This window comes from Eretmochelys imbricata, chromosome 9, assembly GCF_965152235.1.
Source record: "Eretmochelys imbricata isolate rEreImb1 chromosome 9, rEreImb1.hap1, whole genome shotgun sequence".
NCBI classification, from domain to species: domain Eukaryota; kingdom Metazoa; phylum Chordata; order Testudines; family Cheloniidae; genus Eretmochelys; species Eretmochelys imbricata.
The window spans coordinates 9,598,931-9,614,617 of record NC_135580.1 but is presented as its reverse complement, the minus strand read 5'-3'; the positions used below and the strand labels follow the sequence as shown (position 1 = coordinate 9,614,617).

The 15,687-nt window shown below is 44.1% G+C and overlaps 1 protein-coding gene across 1 annotated transcript in view; it reads right to left on the bottom strand.

The window, feature by feature from the left end:
* The window catches only part of MCF2L2 (MCF.2 cell line derived transforming sequence-like 2), a 308,714-nt gene that overhangs the window by 29,843 nt on the left and 263,184 nt on the right, over positions 1 to 15,687 (bottom strand). The window contains exons 19-22 of the mRNA XM_077826650.1: positions 12,461 to 12,553; positions 11,799 to 11,891; positions 7,086 to 7,211; positions 322 to 543 (exon numbers count right to left, since the gene is read on the bottom strand). Of these exons, the coding sequence (XP_077682776.1) occupies positions 322 to 543; positions 7,086 to 7,211; positions 11,799 to 11,891; positions 12,461 to 12,553 (534 nt within the window). The remainder of the gene's footprint in view (positions 1 to 321; positions 544 to 7,085; positions 7,212 to 11,798; positions 11,892 to 12,460; positions 12,554 to 15,687) is intronic.

Here is a 15,687-nt window from a genome sequence, read left to right as displayed (position 1 = left end):
CAGATTTCAAAAGCTTCCAGGGTTGTGGGTGATTCACCAAATCATTAAGAGAGGGGTCCATTAAAAAAATTCAGAGCCAGACCTGGTTTTGGATTTCGAAGACGCCTGAAGTTCCAGGTTCATTGGCCCATCTCCAACAGGTGTTTCACCCAATTAAAAATAAGACCATTCCCAGAGCTGCTGCCTTATTCAACTTGCCTCAATAGAAAAGGTCTTTCATACTTCTAATCTTGTCTTTAAAACGTCCACCTCCATGCTATTTTAAACTTGCTTCAATAGTGGATATATACCTCACCTCTCCTTCTGTACCATGCCCATTACCTTTAAAGAATTCTTAAAGCTGTATGAAGGAGACTTCTCATGGCCGTCTGTGTTTTCGTCCCGTTTCTTGCAGAAGAGCAGGATCTTTGTGTAGAGAAAGAGGTGTCTCTGCATCGGTTTGAACCTAGCCAAGTCCTTCACCTTGCTATGGCCCTTCTTGTGATCAGTCCAGATGTTGAAGGAGCCCTGCATCAGCAGCTTACCAAGCTCATGCACGTCTCCCTGTCGCACAAGAGTGGGGAAAAGAAGGGTTTTCACGTGGGTGACATTCAAACCAGAAAAACGTAGGGCAGACTCATTTTCCCCACTGTTTAAATCAAAGGATTGATGGGTGTGACTAGGGAACCAAAGGTGCCCATTGGGGGCCACAGCACTGGGCTATCTAGGACGCTTGGGATCAGCATGCAGCCAGGGCTAAGGAGTCAGCTGAGTGCTTCACTGACTAGCTCTACTCCCCAGCTATAATATCTGTGGCTCATAGTGGGGTTCACAAGCCCAATACTGGGCATAGGCATAAGGGACAGGAGCATCTTCCCTGCTTACAGGTGATCAGACTGACCACACCCCAACACAGCTGCCAGAACGGCCAGTCATGGAGACATGCACCCACAGCTGCGACCAATAAAGAAAACAAGCCCAGCTACACAGGAGGGAGAACAGAATGGGATAGCAGAGGGGGAAGGTTCCCAGGCCAGGTTGCCCGTAAGACACTGACACAGAGACAAAGGAGGCCTGCAAGCCCTGGAGTTTAAGGGCTGATAGACTCAATTTAGGTTAAGAATTTAAGGACTGGTCTAACTGTAGGTGCATTAAAGGGGAGCAGTCAGGAGAAAGCTGGGGCCCCTAGAGAGATTCCCCCAGGATCAGTTGACAGGCTCCCTCACTTATCCATTCCTCCTGCCATTTTCCATGCCCACAATATCTACGTCGCACCCCTCCCAGTTAAGACAATCAACTCCGGCCTCTCTGAGGGATTTCTTCAGCTCTGCCAGACTGGGGCTCCTGTCTGATGACCCAGAGGAGCTTTATGAGAGGGAGAAGCTGCCTCTATCAAAAACTGGCAACCTGGGCTTCAATGTCCCGCCCCTCCAGAGCAGCGTTAAGGGGCCTTAGGGCTTGTCTACACTACCCTGCAGTGTGGACCATCAGGGGACTGAACAGCAGCATGCCTTCAAGCGTTGCACAGTAACTCACCTGTTTGGATGCCGCAGGCGCAAACTAAAAGGTTCCTAGCTCGCGTTAATGTAACCCTGTTGGAAGAGAACTGTTCACGCGAACTAGGAACCTTTCAGTCCATGCCCACTGCAGCCACGAAGGGAAGTTACAGGGTACCGCTATGGTGTGCATTGCTATTCCTACCCATAGTCTGAACTGCGGGACAGTGTAGATGGATCATTAGTGTCCAGTAATTTAAGCATGAGCCTGCGCCGTGGGAGACCGCAGTCCAGTTCCTGCTCTGCCACAGACATCCAGGCTGACCTGGGTATGTCAGGTAGGGCCAGATGTGTAAAGGTTTTCACCTGCCTATCTGCATCTCTAGGCACCTACAGTCTGGCCCTTAGTCTCTCTGTGCCTCAGTTCCCCATCTATAGCATGGGGAATAAAAGCCCTGCCCCATCTCAGAGGGGTGTGCGAGGATAAATACATTAAAGATTGCGAGGTGCTCAGACACTATGGGGATGGGCACCAGACACATACCAGAGAGAGTGAGAATAAGCATCAGACCTTCTGCTTTAAGAGCCTGATCCAAAGCCCACTGATGTCAATGGGGGAGTATTTGTATCAACTGTAATTGAGTTTGGATCAGACCTTAAGAGCACAAGATATGTATAAAATATGTTCGTACTAAAGAGTGTGGGATAAAATGGGTGAAAGGACTGTCAAAGCTATGTGTTAATGGACATTAAGAAGCAGAGAAGGACCCAGTTATATCTGCAAACTATTTTATAAGAACAGGTTTCAGAGTAACAGCCGTGTTAGTCTGTATTCGCAAAAAGGAGTACTTGTGGCACCTTAGAGACTAACCAATTTATTTGAGCATAAGCTTTCATGAGCTACAGCTCCGATGAAGTGAGCTGTAGCTCACGAAAGCTCATGCTCAAATAAATTGGTTAGTCTCTAAGGTGCCACAAGTACTCCTTTTATTTTATAAGAAGTAATTTGTATCTGGTTTCAGAGGGGTAGCCGTGTTAGTCTGTATCAGCAAAAACAACAAGGAGTCCTTGTGGCACCTTCGAGATTAACAAATTTCGTGGCTAACACCCATGAAAGCTTATGACCAAATAAATTTGTTAGTCTCTAAGGTGCCACAAGGACTCCTTGTTGTTTTTTTTAAAATTTGTATCTGTGATACAGGATTATAGAACAAGCAATGATTACTTTGACAAGGATAAGTTTTGGCCCCAAACCTAAAACTTGTACAGGGAGCCAATTGCAGGATCGGGGCAATGGAGGTGCTTAATTTTTGGCAACACTGATCATGGGTGCCAAGAGAGAAGCGATATCTGAGACTTCTTGGGCCAATCCCACTGAGGGTTTCGAATATCAGGACAGGGACCTTGAACTCTGTGTCTTCAATGGGGAGCCAATGCAGAGAGGGGAGCACAGGGCAAAGTGTCCATGGGCACCTGCAATGTTCAGCAGATGGACTGTGCCCAACGGAGCTTGTTTGGGGTGCATGGTTTCATTCTGAAATGCAATTATTTTCTGATATTACAGGACATTGTGTCTCTTGTTTATGGAAGATTGGAGACATGTTTGAACTACCATTGCATCTCACTGCCACGCAGAGAGTATACTTAATCTGTAGGGTCAAGTTTTTATGCAAAGGCAATCCAGTAACAAGAAATGCTTTTGAACATTTCTGTGCTCCCAACCATCACCCCACAAGTAATCCTTCCATGATGGCTTCCTAATAGATGTTTAGATTCCAGCACCTTCTTACACCGGAGTTTTGCCCCTCAGCTCTGCACATGCAGATCACCAAAAAGTAGAATAACCTACACAAGTCAAGGGCTCAAACCTGTTGCTCTACTGGGATAATGCCACCCTCAAAAAGTATGTTACGCCAACTAGGCATGTCTACCACACCTGTGTGCTTGAAGAGTCCCATCCCAAACTGGGAAGCAGTTTGACTAGAGGTGGGAGGTGTTGGCCCTGCAGTTCTCACTAGTTATCATAGCCTACTATCTGAAAAGGGCGTATTGGGAATGAATTTATTGAGTGCAATTTATTCCATACCTTATCTCCAATAAATAAGCATGCATGAGCCATGCATGTTGTCAACACAGATCTTGTATGTCTACGTTGTGGCCATTGTGGTTGGCTACCTGTGAGATTTTATACACCATTTTTAGCTTGCTCAAGGAAGCGAATACAAGTATTCTAGCCCTCAGGGATAGCGTGTGGGTTTGGTGCAATTCCCTGCAAGAGTTTGGGGCAAATTCATAAAGTGGAGGTGTGAAAGAGGCGTTAGTTGAATTCACAGTGGTAAATCTGACATGAGATTCAGAGGCAAGAATATGCAAATTAGATTGTGTCCCCACAATTCATGTGTGTGGGGAGGTAATCTTTCCATTCACAGATTGCGCCAGTGTCAGGGAAGGGATGTCAGCTGCCTGTGTAGTAGCCCCCCATCCCAACCCTTCCACACTCTGCAGCATTTTATGGAGTAAAGAAAAATATTGTACATGTAAAGGTGGTAGAGGGGATTTCAGGAGACAGAATGTTAGTACCTAAATTTAAATTAGGCTAAGACAGTAGAAATGCCAATCCCCCTCTTTTCAGGCTGGACCAGAAGTACTGTGCAAACTGGAGAAGTAATCCGAAATGCTGTTCCCATGAGATTGCCAATCCAGTTTTGCAGACCCACGAGGTTCTGATAGATTGTATAAGCATCTGAACTTTTGGGTGCTCATCCAACCCAAACATGTGAACCTGGTGAGGTTCAGCCATTGCTCCTATGGTTTGGGGAGCCTTTCACAAGCCAATACCCTGAGACATGGGACATTGTAGGAGAATCTCCTCCCGCCTCGAAAAGTGAAGAGTAAAATACAAGAACTCAAGGAAATGCCTGTCTTTTACACCAACACAACTAAAGTCTTTGTTCTTTCAATAGTATATATAGTAGACAAATGCAGCAGATTCAACAGTGTCACAGTTCCAAGCAGGTGTCACTGCAGTCACCAAGAACTGCTGTAGGGATTTGAGAGGGTTGTAACTTCAAAAAGTTACAATGAAAAATAACCAACTCAGTTTGAGCAGCGGCCTCAGGTCAAATCTGGCCCCCAAATTAAGATTTTGTTAAAGGTTTTGCAAAAGCTGAAGCCAGTAGAGATGTGTCCAGTTTGTTTATTTTACTGCAATGGAAACAGCTTTTCACAAATCCAAAAATGTTCCCAGGCAGTGTTTGCATCCTGAACTTCCAGTAATGTGTTATTAAAGTGAGTGGGAGCTTTGCAATCAAGTCCATAGTGTATGAAAACCTGAAAGTGAAATTTACTATTCAAAAGTAAAACTGACTAGGTCAGTTGTCATTTTCTATTTCAGAGACATACAAAAAGTAAATAAACAGCATAAATGATAAAAAAATCATTTTACCATTCAATTTTAATAATCTAAGGTGTTATTAATAACATTGTTTAAGTATATATGGACAAGACCTTCTGCTCGAGTTAACTGGTATCTCCACTGAAGAGATGGCCTCAGAGTCCAGCCCTATATATTTAATTATTATATGAATGATGAACCTGATAGCGTCCCTTTAAATCCTAAAACAAAATTAGAATGATGGGAAAGATTTAAGTCCCCTTCTGTAGGCTGCTGTCACAGATTATATAGCTCTTCCAATGAAGATTCAAAAGTTATGTAATATATTTATTTGTCCAGTCAGAATAGGATTCAGTATTGAAACCCATTTTAAAATCACCCTTTCAGTTTGCAAAGCAAAGACACATGACAAAACATCAGATCTGCAGCTGGAGAAATGTTATAATTAACAAACTCATGCAGAGGTAGTTTTTCAATCAACAAATCTGAATACATTGGGGATCTCCAGTGCCAGTAATGTAAATATAAATTACCCTAGAAAACTTCAACTTACATACAGCAGGGGGAGGGGCAATTCCCATTTTGTTACTCATGTCAATGTTGTTTTTCAGCCCAAAGATGCATACTACAATACAGTAATTAGAAACTATTCCTATTCTAATTGCTCAACAATGAGCCCAGATCTGTTAATCAACTGATATTGGGTGAAATTCACCCATGCACAGGGCCACACAAGGCATCACTGAAGTCCTTCAGGCTTTGAGGGCTTATGTGGGACTTAAATAGTGCATGGGCTTTGTGCCGGTCCTTTGTACAGTGGGAGAATTTGACCCATTGGAAGAGACATTATTATATAGCATACGTGTTTGCTACTATTGTAACAAATCCATTGCAAGGTAGAACTTCACTATTGTTGCTTCACCTCCCACACCATGGCCAACTTAAAACTTCTTTGCAACCGCAGGCTTGGCACTCAGATCCTCCTGTTCCACAAGCATTTGCTCCACTACATAAGCTAAAGGAGCATCTCCATTAGGTGTTTATAGGACATTATCTATGACACACAGCTGGGCAGTTCTAATTCCATCCCGTAAAGAGCAGCATTGACCGTAGTGTTTTCTATGTACTAGCTAATTCATTACAATACCGTATCATCTAGCGCTCTTAGCTACCAGATACAGATATAATTGGTGATATATTATGAATCACAGAATCCTAGAAATTAGAAATTGTTAAAGGCATGTTCGGAACCTCGTCCATCCCGTTGCACAATGAAAGATTACTTTTCCGATCCAGACATTACAGCATATTTTCCAGTGTTTTGTCCCATTATAGATGACACTAATAGGCTTTCCACAACTTCCTTTTGGAGACTATTCCACAACTCAACACAGCTTCCTGTTTTTCCTGATATTCAGCCTAAATTTTACTTTAATGTCCATCCCATTATTCCTACTTTATAAATTGCTTGAACCAGACTAAATAAATTCTTCCTTAGTGTTTCCATCCTTCTGATATTTCTAAATGGTGGGGGCATCCCCATCAGTCCACACAGTTCTAACAATGCATTATTTAAAGTTGTTCTTTTAACAGTCATTCTTTTCTCCAGCGGTAATCACTGCTACCTCTTAATCAATGACTCATTTCTCTTTGTAAATTAGGGCCACATTCATCCCTGGTGTAACTCAGCTGACTTCAGTGCAGTTACCACTGATTTGCATGGCTACTATTGTTGTCATCAATATATTTGAGGCAATAGGGCCTCCAGCTACAAGTGTAGGCTTCTATTGCCCAATTTCTACACCAACCAGCTTTTCCTGGCCCATAGCCATCCCCTGCCCTGGGATTTTGGAGGGTCTGTACTGGGGTCACATACAGCTTTCAATCACTACCTTATTCTGGACCAGTCAAGTCTGCATCTTCCCATTTACAAGTGTCAGTGTCAAACCCATTGCTCAAAAGAGCTGCATCCTGCTGTCACATCCACCCACTCCCACCCCCTGCACACGTTGCTCAGTTGAAATTTGGTCATTTATGTTTGATCACGGCTACATCTCATCCTGTGTCTTTCTGTCAGAGACTTGTCACCTGGGCAGGCTCTGAGTTAGAGATCAGAAATCTGGACTCCTGCAACTTGCAATAGTGGTGCGTATGTCATGACTGGAGCTGGCAGGAACATCCACAACTAGGATACAAATAATAAATAATAATAATACCTCATATCCCGTGATGGCTATTTGATGCATGGAATCATTCACTGACTTGATGATATCAAGCATTGTGGCCAGCGCCTCTTCCAGTTCAGCGGTGCCTTCGGAATTCTTGCTGCATTTCAGCATTTCCTATTTAAACAATGAAGACAGCCATATCAAGGAACATCTCAAAAGTCCATATCCTTGATCAGAGAGCTATGACAAGACCACTTCACATGCTGAACACACAGAGGAGTGCAGTTATAGGAGTGGCAGGAGAGTCTCTTTAACGATCATTGGAAATAGACCTTTTAAGCTTTTGGACATTTGTAAGTTTCATGGATTCATTTATGACCAAACAGGGCCATTGTGATCATCTAATCTGATCTCCGGCTTTAACACAAATCATAGAATTTCACTAAGTGGTTCCTGCATCAAGCCTATAACTTCTGACTGAGCTAGAGCATTTCTTTTAGAGAGACACCCAGTCTTTATTTAAAGACTGCAGGCGATGGGGAATCCACCATATCCCTAGGTAGACTGTTCCAATTATTACCCTCACTGTGAAAAACATGCATCTAATCTTTAGTTTGAATTTGTCTAGTGTCAGCTTCCAGACACTGGATCTTGCCTTTGTCTGCTACATTAAGGAACTCTCTCTATTATCAGTAATCGCTTCCATCAATGTATTTGCAGACCATGACCAAATCATCTCTCAATCTTTTTCTTGATAAACTAAGGCCTGGTCTACACTAGGGGTGGGAGGGCAAGCTAAGTTGGTCTAAGTTACGTAACTTCAGCTACGAAAATAGCATAGCTGAAGTCGACGTACTTAGAGCTACTTACCACGGTGTCTTCACTGCAATAGGTCGACTGCTGCCACTCCCCCGTCGACTCCATCTACGCTTCTCACTCCGGTGGAGTACCGGAGTCGACGGGAGAGTGCTTGTCGGTTGATTTATCGTGTCTTCACTAGACGTGATAAATCGACCCCCAGTGGATCCATCACTCCGGAGGTAAGTGTAGACATGCCCTAAGTAGGTTGAGCTTCATTAGTCTCTAACTAGAAGGCTAGTTTTCCAGACACTGAATTTTTAGGAGGAGCAGGGAAGATGCAGAGAACTCTTCCAGCTCACTTAAACCCTACCTCCACCCCAACTATTGACCAACCCACATATGAAAATTTGAAATGTCTGTTTAAAGGATGATCACTTCAAAAGGACAACGTTAATCTCCAATCAAAAATGCATTAAAATTGTACTTTAAAAATGGGCTCATTCTCTGAGATAAGTGATCTCCCCTCTGTATGTCCCCAGCATGGGGAATGAGGGGCAAAGTCCTAGGCCTGCTGGGGAACAGGTGGCCAAAAATCAGGAAAATGAAATTTAATTAAAAGGCCAAAATGCACAGTCTCACCATGTATGGATCTTCTGCTTTGGACCCCAAATATCTAGAGTACACATTGCTCACTGGGTCCCATAGAAGCACCTCTCCTCACTCCTGTCTTTCATTCTCTAGTCACTGGTTATCCCTGAAGAGTTCTAAGGAAAGTTTGGGGCTTAATTCTCTTCTCACTTATTTACTACAGTTACATCTCTGTAAAAGCTGAGAGGAGAATCAGGCCTTTTGATTTTAAATTGACCCTTCTCCCATATCGACTCTTTGCTCTTGTACGTTGTGGAATCTGTAACTGTGAGACTGACATCATTGATTCCAGTTTTGCACCACTGCAACTCCATTGCAATTAATGGAGTTACTCCTGATTTACACTCATCTGAGATCAGAATCAGGCCCTCTCTGTCTTCCCTCAAAGTGCCTAAGAAAGAAAAAGTCGAATACATCGAGCATTTAAAAAGATTTTTTTTAAATTGGCAGGGTCAATACTGACTTGAAGCTCAAAGGTGCTGGAGGCTCTTAACTCCACTCAGGGTCCGCAGCAGCCACTCAGCAGCCCATAGGATTGAGCTGATAAAGCATAATTGTTGTATTTCATGTTGCTTGGGGGATTCACCTATTAACCTGTTGGGTTCCAGGAATATGTTTTTTGGTTAGCAAGTGATGAGACAAAAGTTTCAGTGACTCACCTTAGTTCTAGTGACCCACAACAAGCTCAGGCAGGTGATTGTCTGGTAACTATTCACTGGTCTTTATGAATGTATTTTCACTATGACATGAGCACTTGGTTGAGTAACTGTAGGCTTCATTTCAGAAGCACAAACAGCAAGGCTACACAATGGAATGTCACAATAGTTGTCTGCACTAAATATTATAACAGTAAACAAACAGCACTTCCAATGAGTTCATCCAACCTGCCAACTATAAAGTCAGCAAGAGTACAGTCCATGCTGTATCTACTAAAGCAAATGGGAATAAGGCTGAGAGCTGACATGCCACTGGGAAGTCCCCCTTCCAAAACCATTCCCTCATTGTTACTTCTGAAAATCCGCCCCCTCTCTGCTCATTTGTGTTTACTAAGTAGGAGACAGACGCCTTCACCACAGCTGTGTGAACCTTCACCCGGTTTAGTTACAAACCTAAAATTCAGGCCAGACTTGTGAACCTTTTGCCAAAACAGGGTCCAATTTCAGCCAAGCTGGGCCAAGTCTCAGGTGAGCAGAAGTCAAGTTGTGTGTAATATGGAGCTACCTTTTAGGTGGAAACCACACAACAGTCAGTTGTTTCACCTAGTTTTGATTCAAAAATTGGCAAAGATAAGCCACAGGTGCAAAGGCTTGAATTGGAATCCCCCTCTGTGGTTTTGGTTCAGGCTCATGTCTACTTTCCAAACTGGAGCAAAATGCAGCTGAAATTGTTCAAACCCAGAAACTCCAAGTGAAAAGGAAACTGAAGAAAGGGATTCACACAAATTCCAACAATTCCGACATCATATGGCGCTGCCTTTAAATACGTGGCTGTCCATGCCTCAGAGGGAAAGAGCAAGATGCACTTTGTGTTACCTGTTGTGGAATCCCTACTATTATGAGCAATCTCTACGACCATCATCTCCTTAGGAGGCTGCCATTTAAAACTAGCTAAACTGACTGAAACCAAATCGAGTTTTAAAAAAACCCCCGTGATCCAGGAGCTAAAAGCTGATCTGCCCATTGGTCACCAAGACTTGCTTCCTATGCATTGCCTCTTCCTTACTATCCATTTCTAATTGTGAAAGGTTCTCCGGAATCACCCTCCTGCCCTACTTCCCCACCCTCAGAGAAGCTCCTTTCCAAAGGGGCTTAGCATGCTGCTTCTATGGAGCACTCAGAATTCTTTTTGTGTTTAGCGTCCTTCCAAATATACTGTGAGGTGTGTACAGAACTGGTCTGACCTGATTTGATCCCAATGGCTGTGCCTGTTCTGTTTGAGAACTGTACCTCTTGATCTAATCTCACTTTTGCTTACTGGCACATTTCAAATTAAAAAGAGAGCACAGTTTCTTCTTCTTCTACTGGAGACCTTGAACATTTCTTTTAAATTCTCTCCCTCCCTTTTACTATTACAGTTCCTGGAAACACCTGAGTCAAATTTACTGCTGGAATAAGCAGGTACAACTCTATGAGAGTCAATGAAGTTGCACCACAGTGCAATCTGGCCCACTTACTGTACAGAGGGTTCTTCATTCTACGTATCCTAGGGTTTCCTAGATAGCCCATTACCTTGACAGTTAGATGCTGCACAGGTAAATGATTGGCCAGATATTCAGATGACATAAACTGGTATCACTTCATTGACTTCAATGGAGCTATGTCCGTTTGGACCAACTGAGACCCTGCTCTAGGTAGTATACGAAATTCCATAGTGGACTTCATAACATTAATTAGCATTTTTTGTAGTTAAAATGCTTCATAACATCAACCAATTAACCCTCAAAACACCCTGGTAAAGGAGGTGAGAAAATATTATCCCCATTTTAGAGATGAAGTGATGGAAACAGAAATTAAGACCAAAATTTTCAAAAGGGGACACTGGTCTTGGAGCTTCAACTTTGGACCTGAATTTCAAACGTGCTAAGTACCCACAACTTCAGCTGTTGTCAAATGCGAGCTGCGTATGTTTACCACGTCTGATAATTAGGGCCAATCTGCCCAAGTTGGGCCCTGAAAAAGGGAAAACACCCAAAACGACGTCCTTTTGGGAATTTTGGTTGGAGTAATTTATTCACAGAGAGGAAGTTCAGTAAGTGTGAAATCCTGACCGCACTGAAGTCAAAGGGAGTTTGACCCCTGATTAGAACACAGCTTGCTGTGAAGGCCTGCACTCAGGTGGCTAGACCTTACTTCTCTCCAATTAAAGGCTCCTGTAAACTCTAATTAAAGAACTAGATCATTTCTATTCTGTTGTGAAAAACTGAAAAATGACCTTATTGTTTATAGTGAAACAGTGCTGAATCCAGAACCGTGCTGCACTATGTACGCTCCAGTCTTCAGTGGTCTTCAGTGCCTGTTTTAGGGCATGATCCAATAAAGTACCTTTAACTGTCTCTGACTTTAGTGAGAGTTGACAGCATGTGGACCTCCCAAGATCAGGCTCTTATTTTGGTTCAACAAAGAGTCCTTACATTGACTATGCTTGTTCATCTACCTGGTCAACTTAACATTGCAAAAGTATTTATTTAAGCTGTCGCCTTTAAGTGGGCACTGCTGTGTAATTCCTTACCCAAAACAGACAACCAATAGGCGTGTTAAAGTGCAGCAACAATCAATTGCCTTGTCACAGAGAATGTCCTTTAGTTTTATTTACCTTTAAAAGCAACTGGTACTTTGTGATCCTCTGGACTGGCTTTAAGAGATAAGCATCGAGTGAGAGTTTATGGTCCAGTTTACGCTGGCATTCCTGTAAGAGACAAAAGAGGAGGAAATCATACTACAACTCTTAGAAATAGAACAGGGGTACAAAGCCTGGAACTAAGGTTTAAGATAATTTGAGATTGAATCTGTTGATTCAACAAGACATATATTCTGTTCCTCGCACACCAGATTTCACTAGCCAATTTACAAAGGGACTTTCCCAGCTGTTTTGTGTACAATACAAACATCTCTGAATGAGAGCCAAGGTCTGGATTCAGACTAGATGATGCTGAAATCCTGCAAGATCTTCTTGCGAGATTTCAATCAACCTGGTTCTGTGAAAAAGGTCCCTTCTGGTACTAGATCTGACCTGGAACCAAAACCGAAGAGACAGGTTCATGTCCAGGCATTCCATCTACCAGTCTATTGAGTCTCTGAGACACTATTAATTGACATGGATGCCAAGTGCCTCCCGGAATTATAAAATGTATACATAGATATATTTTCCTCTATAACTTTTTTTAATGTACATGTATACAGAAACTTTCTAAAGAGAGATGGATGGGAAAAGGAGTTCCAACAGATTTACATTGCCAGTCTGTAACTAAACTCTACCTGAAAGAAGAGGCTATCTCCACATTGTCTCCAGAGGGCTTCAGATCTTAGCTTGTTCTGACAGTATTTTTCATATACTTGGAGATCCTCTTTCTGCAACAAAAAGAAAAGCTTACATAACTCAGGAGGAAACAGTTCATTGAATGTTGATCATTAACCAGATCTCCTCTACATCTTCTATTCCAAATACATGAGATCGAACCAGTTCCTGGTAATAAGTCTCTATGGAAAAACCTATTATATAAACTATTTTTACTCTTTCAGACTTCATTACACTAGCAAGGTTAGTTTGGATGGATTGCTTGGGATAAGGAAGCTACAGCGTGGGGGATGGGCGCATGATTGGACATGATGGGTGCATGATTGGACAAATGACCAGGGAAGTGTATAAAAATATTGCTCGGACATGCAGGAGTGAAATCAGGAAGGCCAAATCACACCTGGAGTTGCAGCTAGCAAGAGATGTTAAGAGTAACAAGAAGGCTTTCTTCAGGTATCTTAGCAACAAGAAGAAAGTCAAGGAAAGTGTGGGCCCCTTACTGAATGAGGGAGGCAACCTAGTGACAGAGAATGTGGAAAAAGCTAATGTACTCAATGCTTTTTTTGCCTCTGTCTTCACGAACAAGGTCAGCTCCCAGACTACTGCACTGGGCAGCACAGCATGGGGAGGAGGTGACCAGCCCTCTGTGAAGAAAGAAGTGGTTCAGGACTATTTAGAAAAGCTGGACGAGCACAAGTCATAGAATCATAGAATATCAGGGTTGGAAGGGACCTCGGGAGGTCATCTAGTCCAACCCCCTGCTCAAAGCAGGACCAATCCCCAATTAAATCATCCCAGCCAGGGCTTTGTCAAGCCTGACCTTAAAAACTTCTAAGGAAGGAGATTCTACCACCTCCCTAGGTAACGCATTCCAGTGTTTCACCACCCTCCTAGTGAAAAAGTTTTTCCTAATATCCAACCTAAACCTCCCCCACTGCAACTTGAGACCATTACTCCTTGTCCTGTCCTCTTCTACCACTGAGAATAGTCTAGAACCATCCTCTCTGGAACCACCTCTCAGGTAGTTGAAAGCAGCTATCAAATCCCCCCTCATTCTTCTCTTCTGCAGACTAAACAATCCCAGTTCCCTCAGCCTCTCCTCATAAATCATGTGTTCCAGTCCTCTAATCATTTTTGTTGCCCTCCGCTGGACACTTTCCAATTTTCCCACATCCTTGTAGTGTGGGGCCCAAAACTGGACACAGTACTCCAGACGAGGCCTCACCAATGTCGAATAGAGGGGAACGATCATGTCCCTCGATCTGCTGGCAATGCCCCTACTTATACAGCTCAAAATGCTGTTAGCCTTCTTGGCAACAAGGGCACACTGCTGACTCATATCCAGCTTCTCGTCCACTGTCACCCCTAGGTCCTTTTCCACAGAATTGCTGCCTAGCCATTCGGCCCCTAGTCTGTAGCTGTGCATGGGGTTCTTCCGTCCTAAGTGCAGGACCCTGCACTTATCCTTATTGAACCTCATCAGATTTCTTTTGGCCCAATCCTCCAATTTGTCTAGGTCCCTCTGTATCCGATCCCTGCCCTCCAGCGTATCTACCACTCCTCCTAGTTTAGTATCATCCTCAAATTTGCTGAGAGTGCAATCCACACCATCCTCCATTTATGAAGATATTGAACAAAACCGGCCCCAGGACCGACCCCTGGGGCACTCCACTTGACACCGGCTGCCAACTAGACATGGAGCCATTGATCACTACCCGTTGAGCCCGACAATCTAGCCAACTTTCTACCCACCTCATAGTGCATTCATCCAGCCCATGCTTCTTTAACTTGCTGACAAGAATACTGTGGGAGACCGTGTCAAAAGCTTTGCTAAAGTCAAGAAACAATATATCCACTGCTTTCCCTTCATCCACAGAACCAGTAATCTCATCATAGAAGGCAATTAGATTAGTCAGGCATGACCTTCCCTTGGTGAATCCGTGCTGACTGTTCCTGATCACTTTCCTCTCATGTAAGTGCTTCAGGATTGATTCTTTGAGGACCTGCTCCATGATTTTTCTGGGGACTGAGGTGAGGCTGACTGGCCTGTAGTTCCCAGGATCCTCCTTCTTCCCTTTTTTAAAGATTGGCACTACATTAGCCTTCTTCCAGTCATCTGGGACTTCCCCCTTTCGCCATGAGTTTTCAAAGATAATGGCCAATGGCTCTGAAATCACAGCCGCCAATTCCTTTAGCACTCTCGGATGCAACTCATCCGGCCCCATGGACTTGTGCACGTCCAGCTTTTCTAAATAGTCCCTAACCACCTCTTTCTCCACAGAGGGCTGGCCATCTACTCCCCATGCTGTGATGCCCAGCGCAGCAGTCTGGAAGCTGACCCATGCCCTGACCCCACTCACTGGCAGCAGAGCAGGGCAGGAAGAGGCGGGGCGGAGCAGGGGCGGGAAGAAGAGAAGCGGGGGCAGGGACTTGGGGAAAGGGGTGGAGTGGGGGCGGGGCCGCAGGCGGAAGGGTTGGAGCGGGGCCCCAAGGCCAGAGGAAACTTTAATCCACAGCTCCACCTCTGTCTCTAACAGAAGCTTGGAGCCTGCAGAGCTCTGCATTATTATCGTGAGCATTGCAAGCACAGGACACACAATCCTGCAGTATTTGCAGGCTGCAAGAAACCCCAGATCAGTGGGGAACATGATGATTTCCTGGAGGGCAGATTACTGTGGGACACAGTGAGAACCACTATGAAGTTGTTAGTGGTGCTCACAGAGCAGCTGCAAATGGGCCACTTCTGGACCCAAGAACAAGCACTGACAGATGGGACCACATCATAACGCAGGCTTGGGATGATGAGCAGTGGCCAAGGAACTTTCAGATGGACAAGGCCACATTCCTGGATCTGTGTGCCAAGCTTGCTCCAGACAACCAGGGCAGGGACACCAAAATGAGAGCTGAACTGAGAGTGGAGAAGCAAGTGGTGATCACACCATGGACACCTGCAAAGCTGGATTGCTACCTGTCAGTGGGAAATCATTTTGGAGTTGGAAAATCCACTGAGGGGGCAATTGTCATGCAAGTGTGCAGGGCCATTAATCATCTGCTGCTCTGAAGGACTGTAATTCTCAGCAACATGCAGGACAGGGTGGATGGATTTGCAGCAATGGAGTTCCCAAACTGCAGTGGAGCAATAGATGGCATGCACATCCCTATTTTGGCACCAGCGTACCTTCCCACA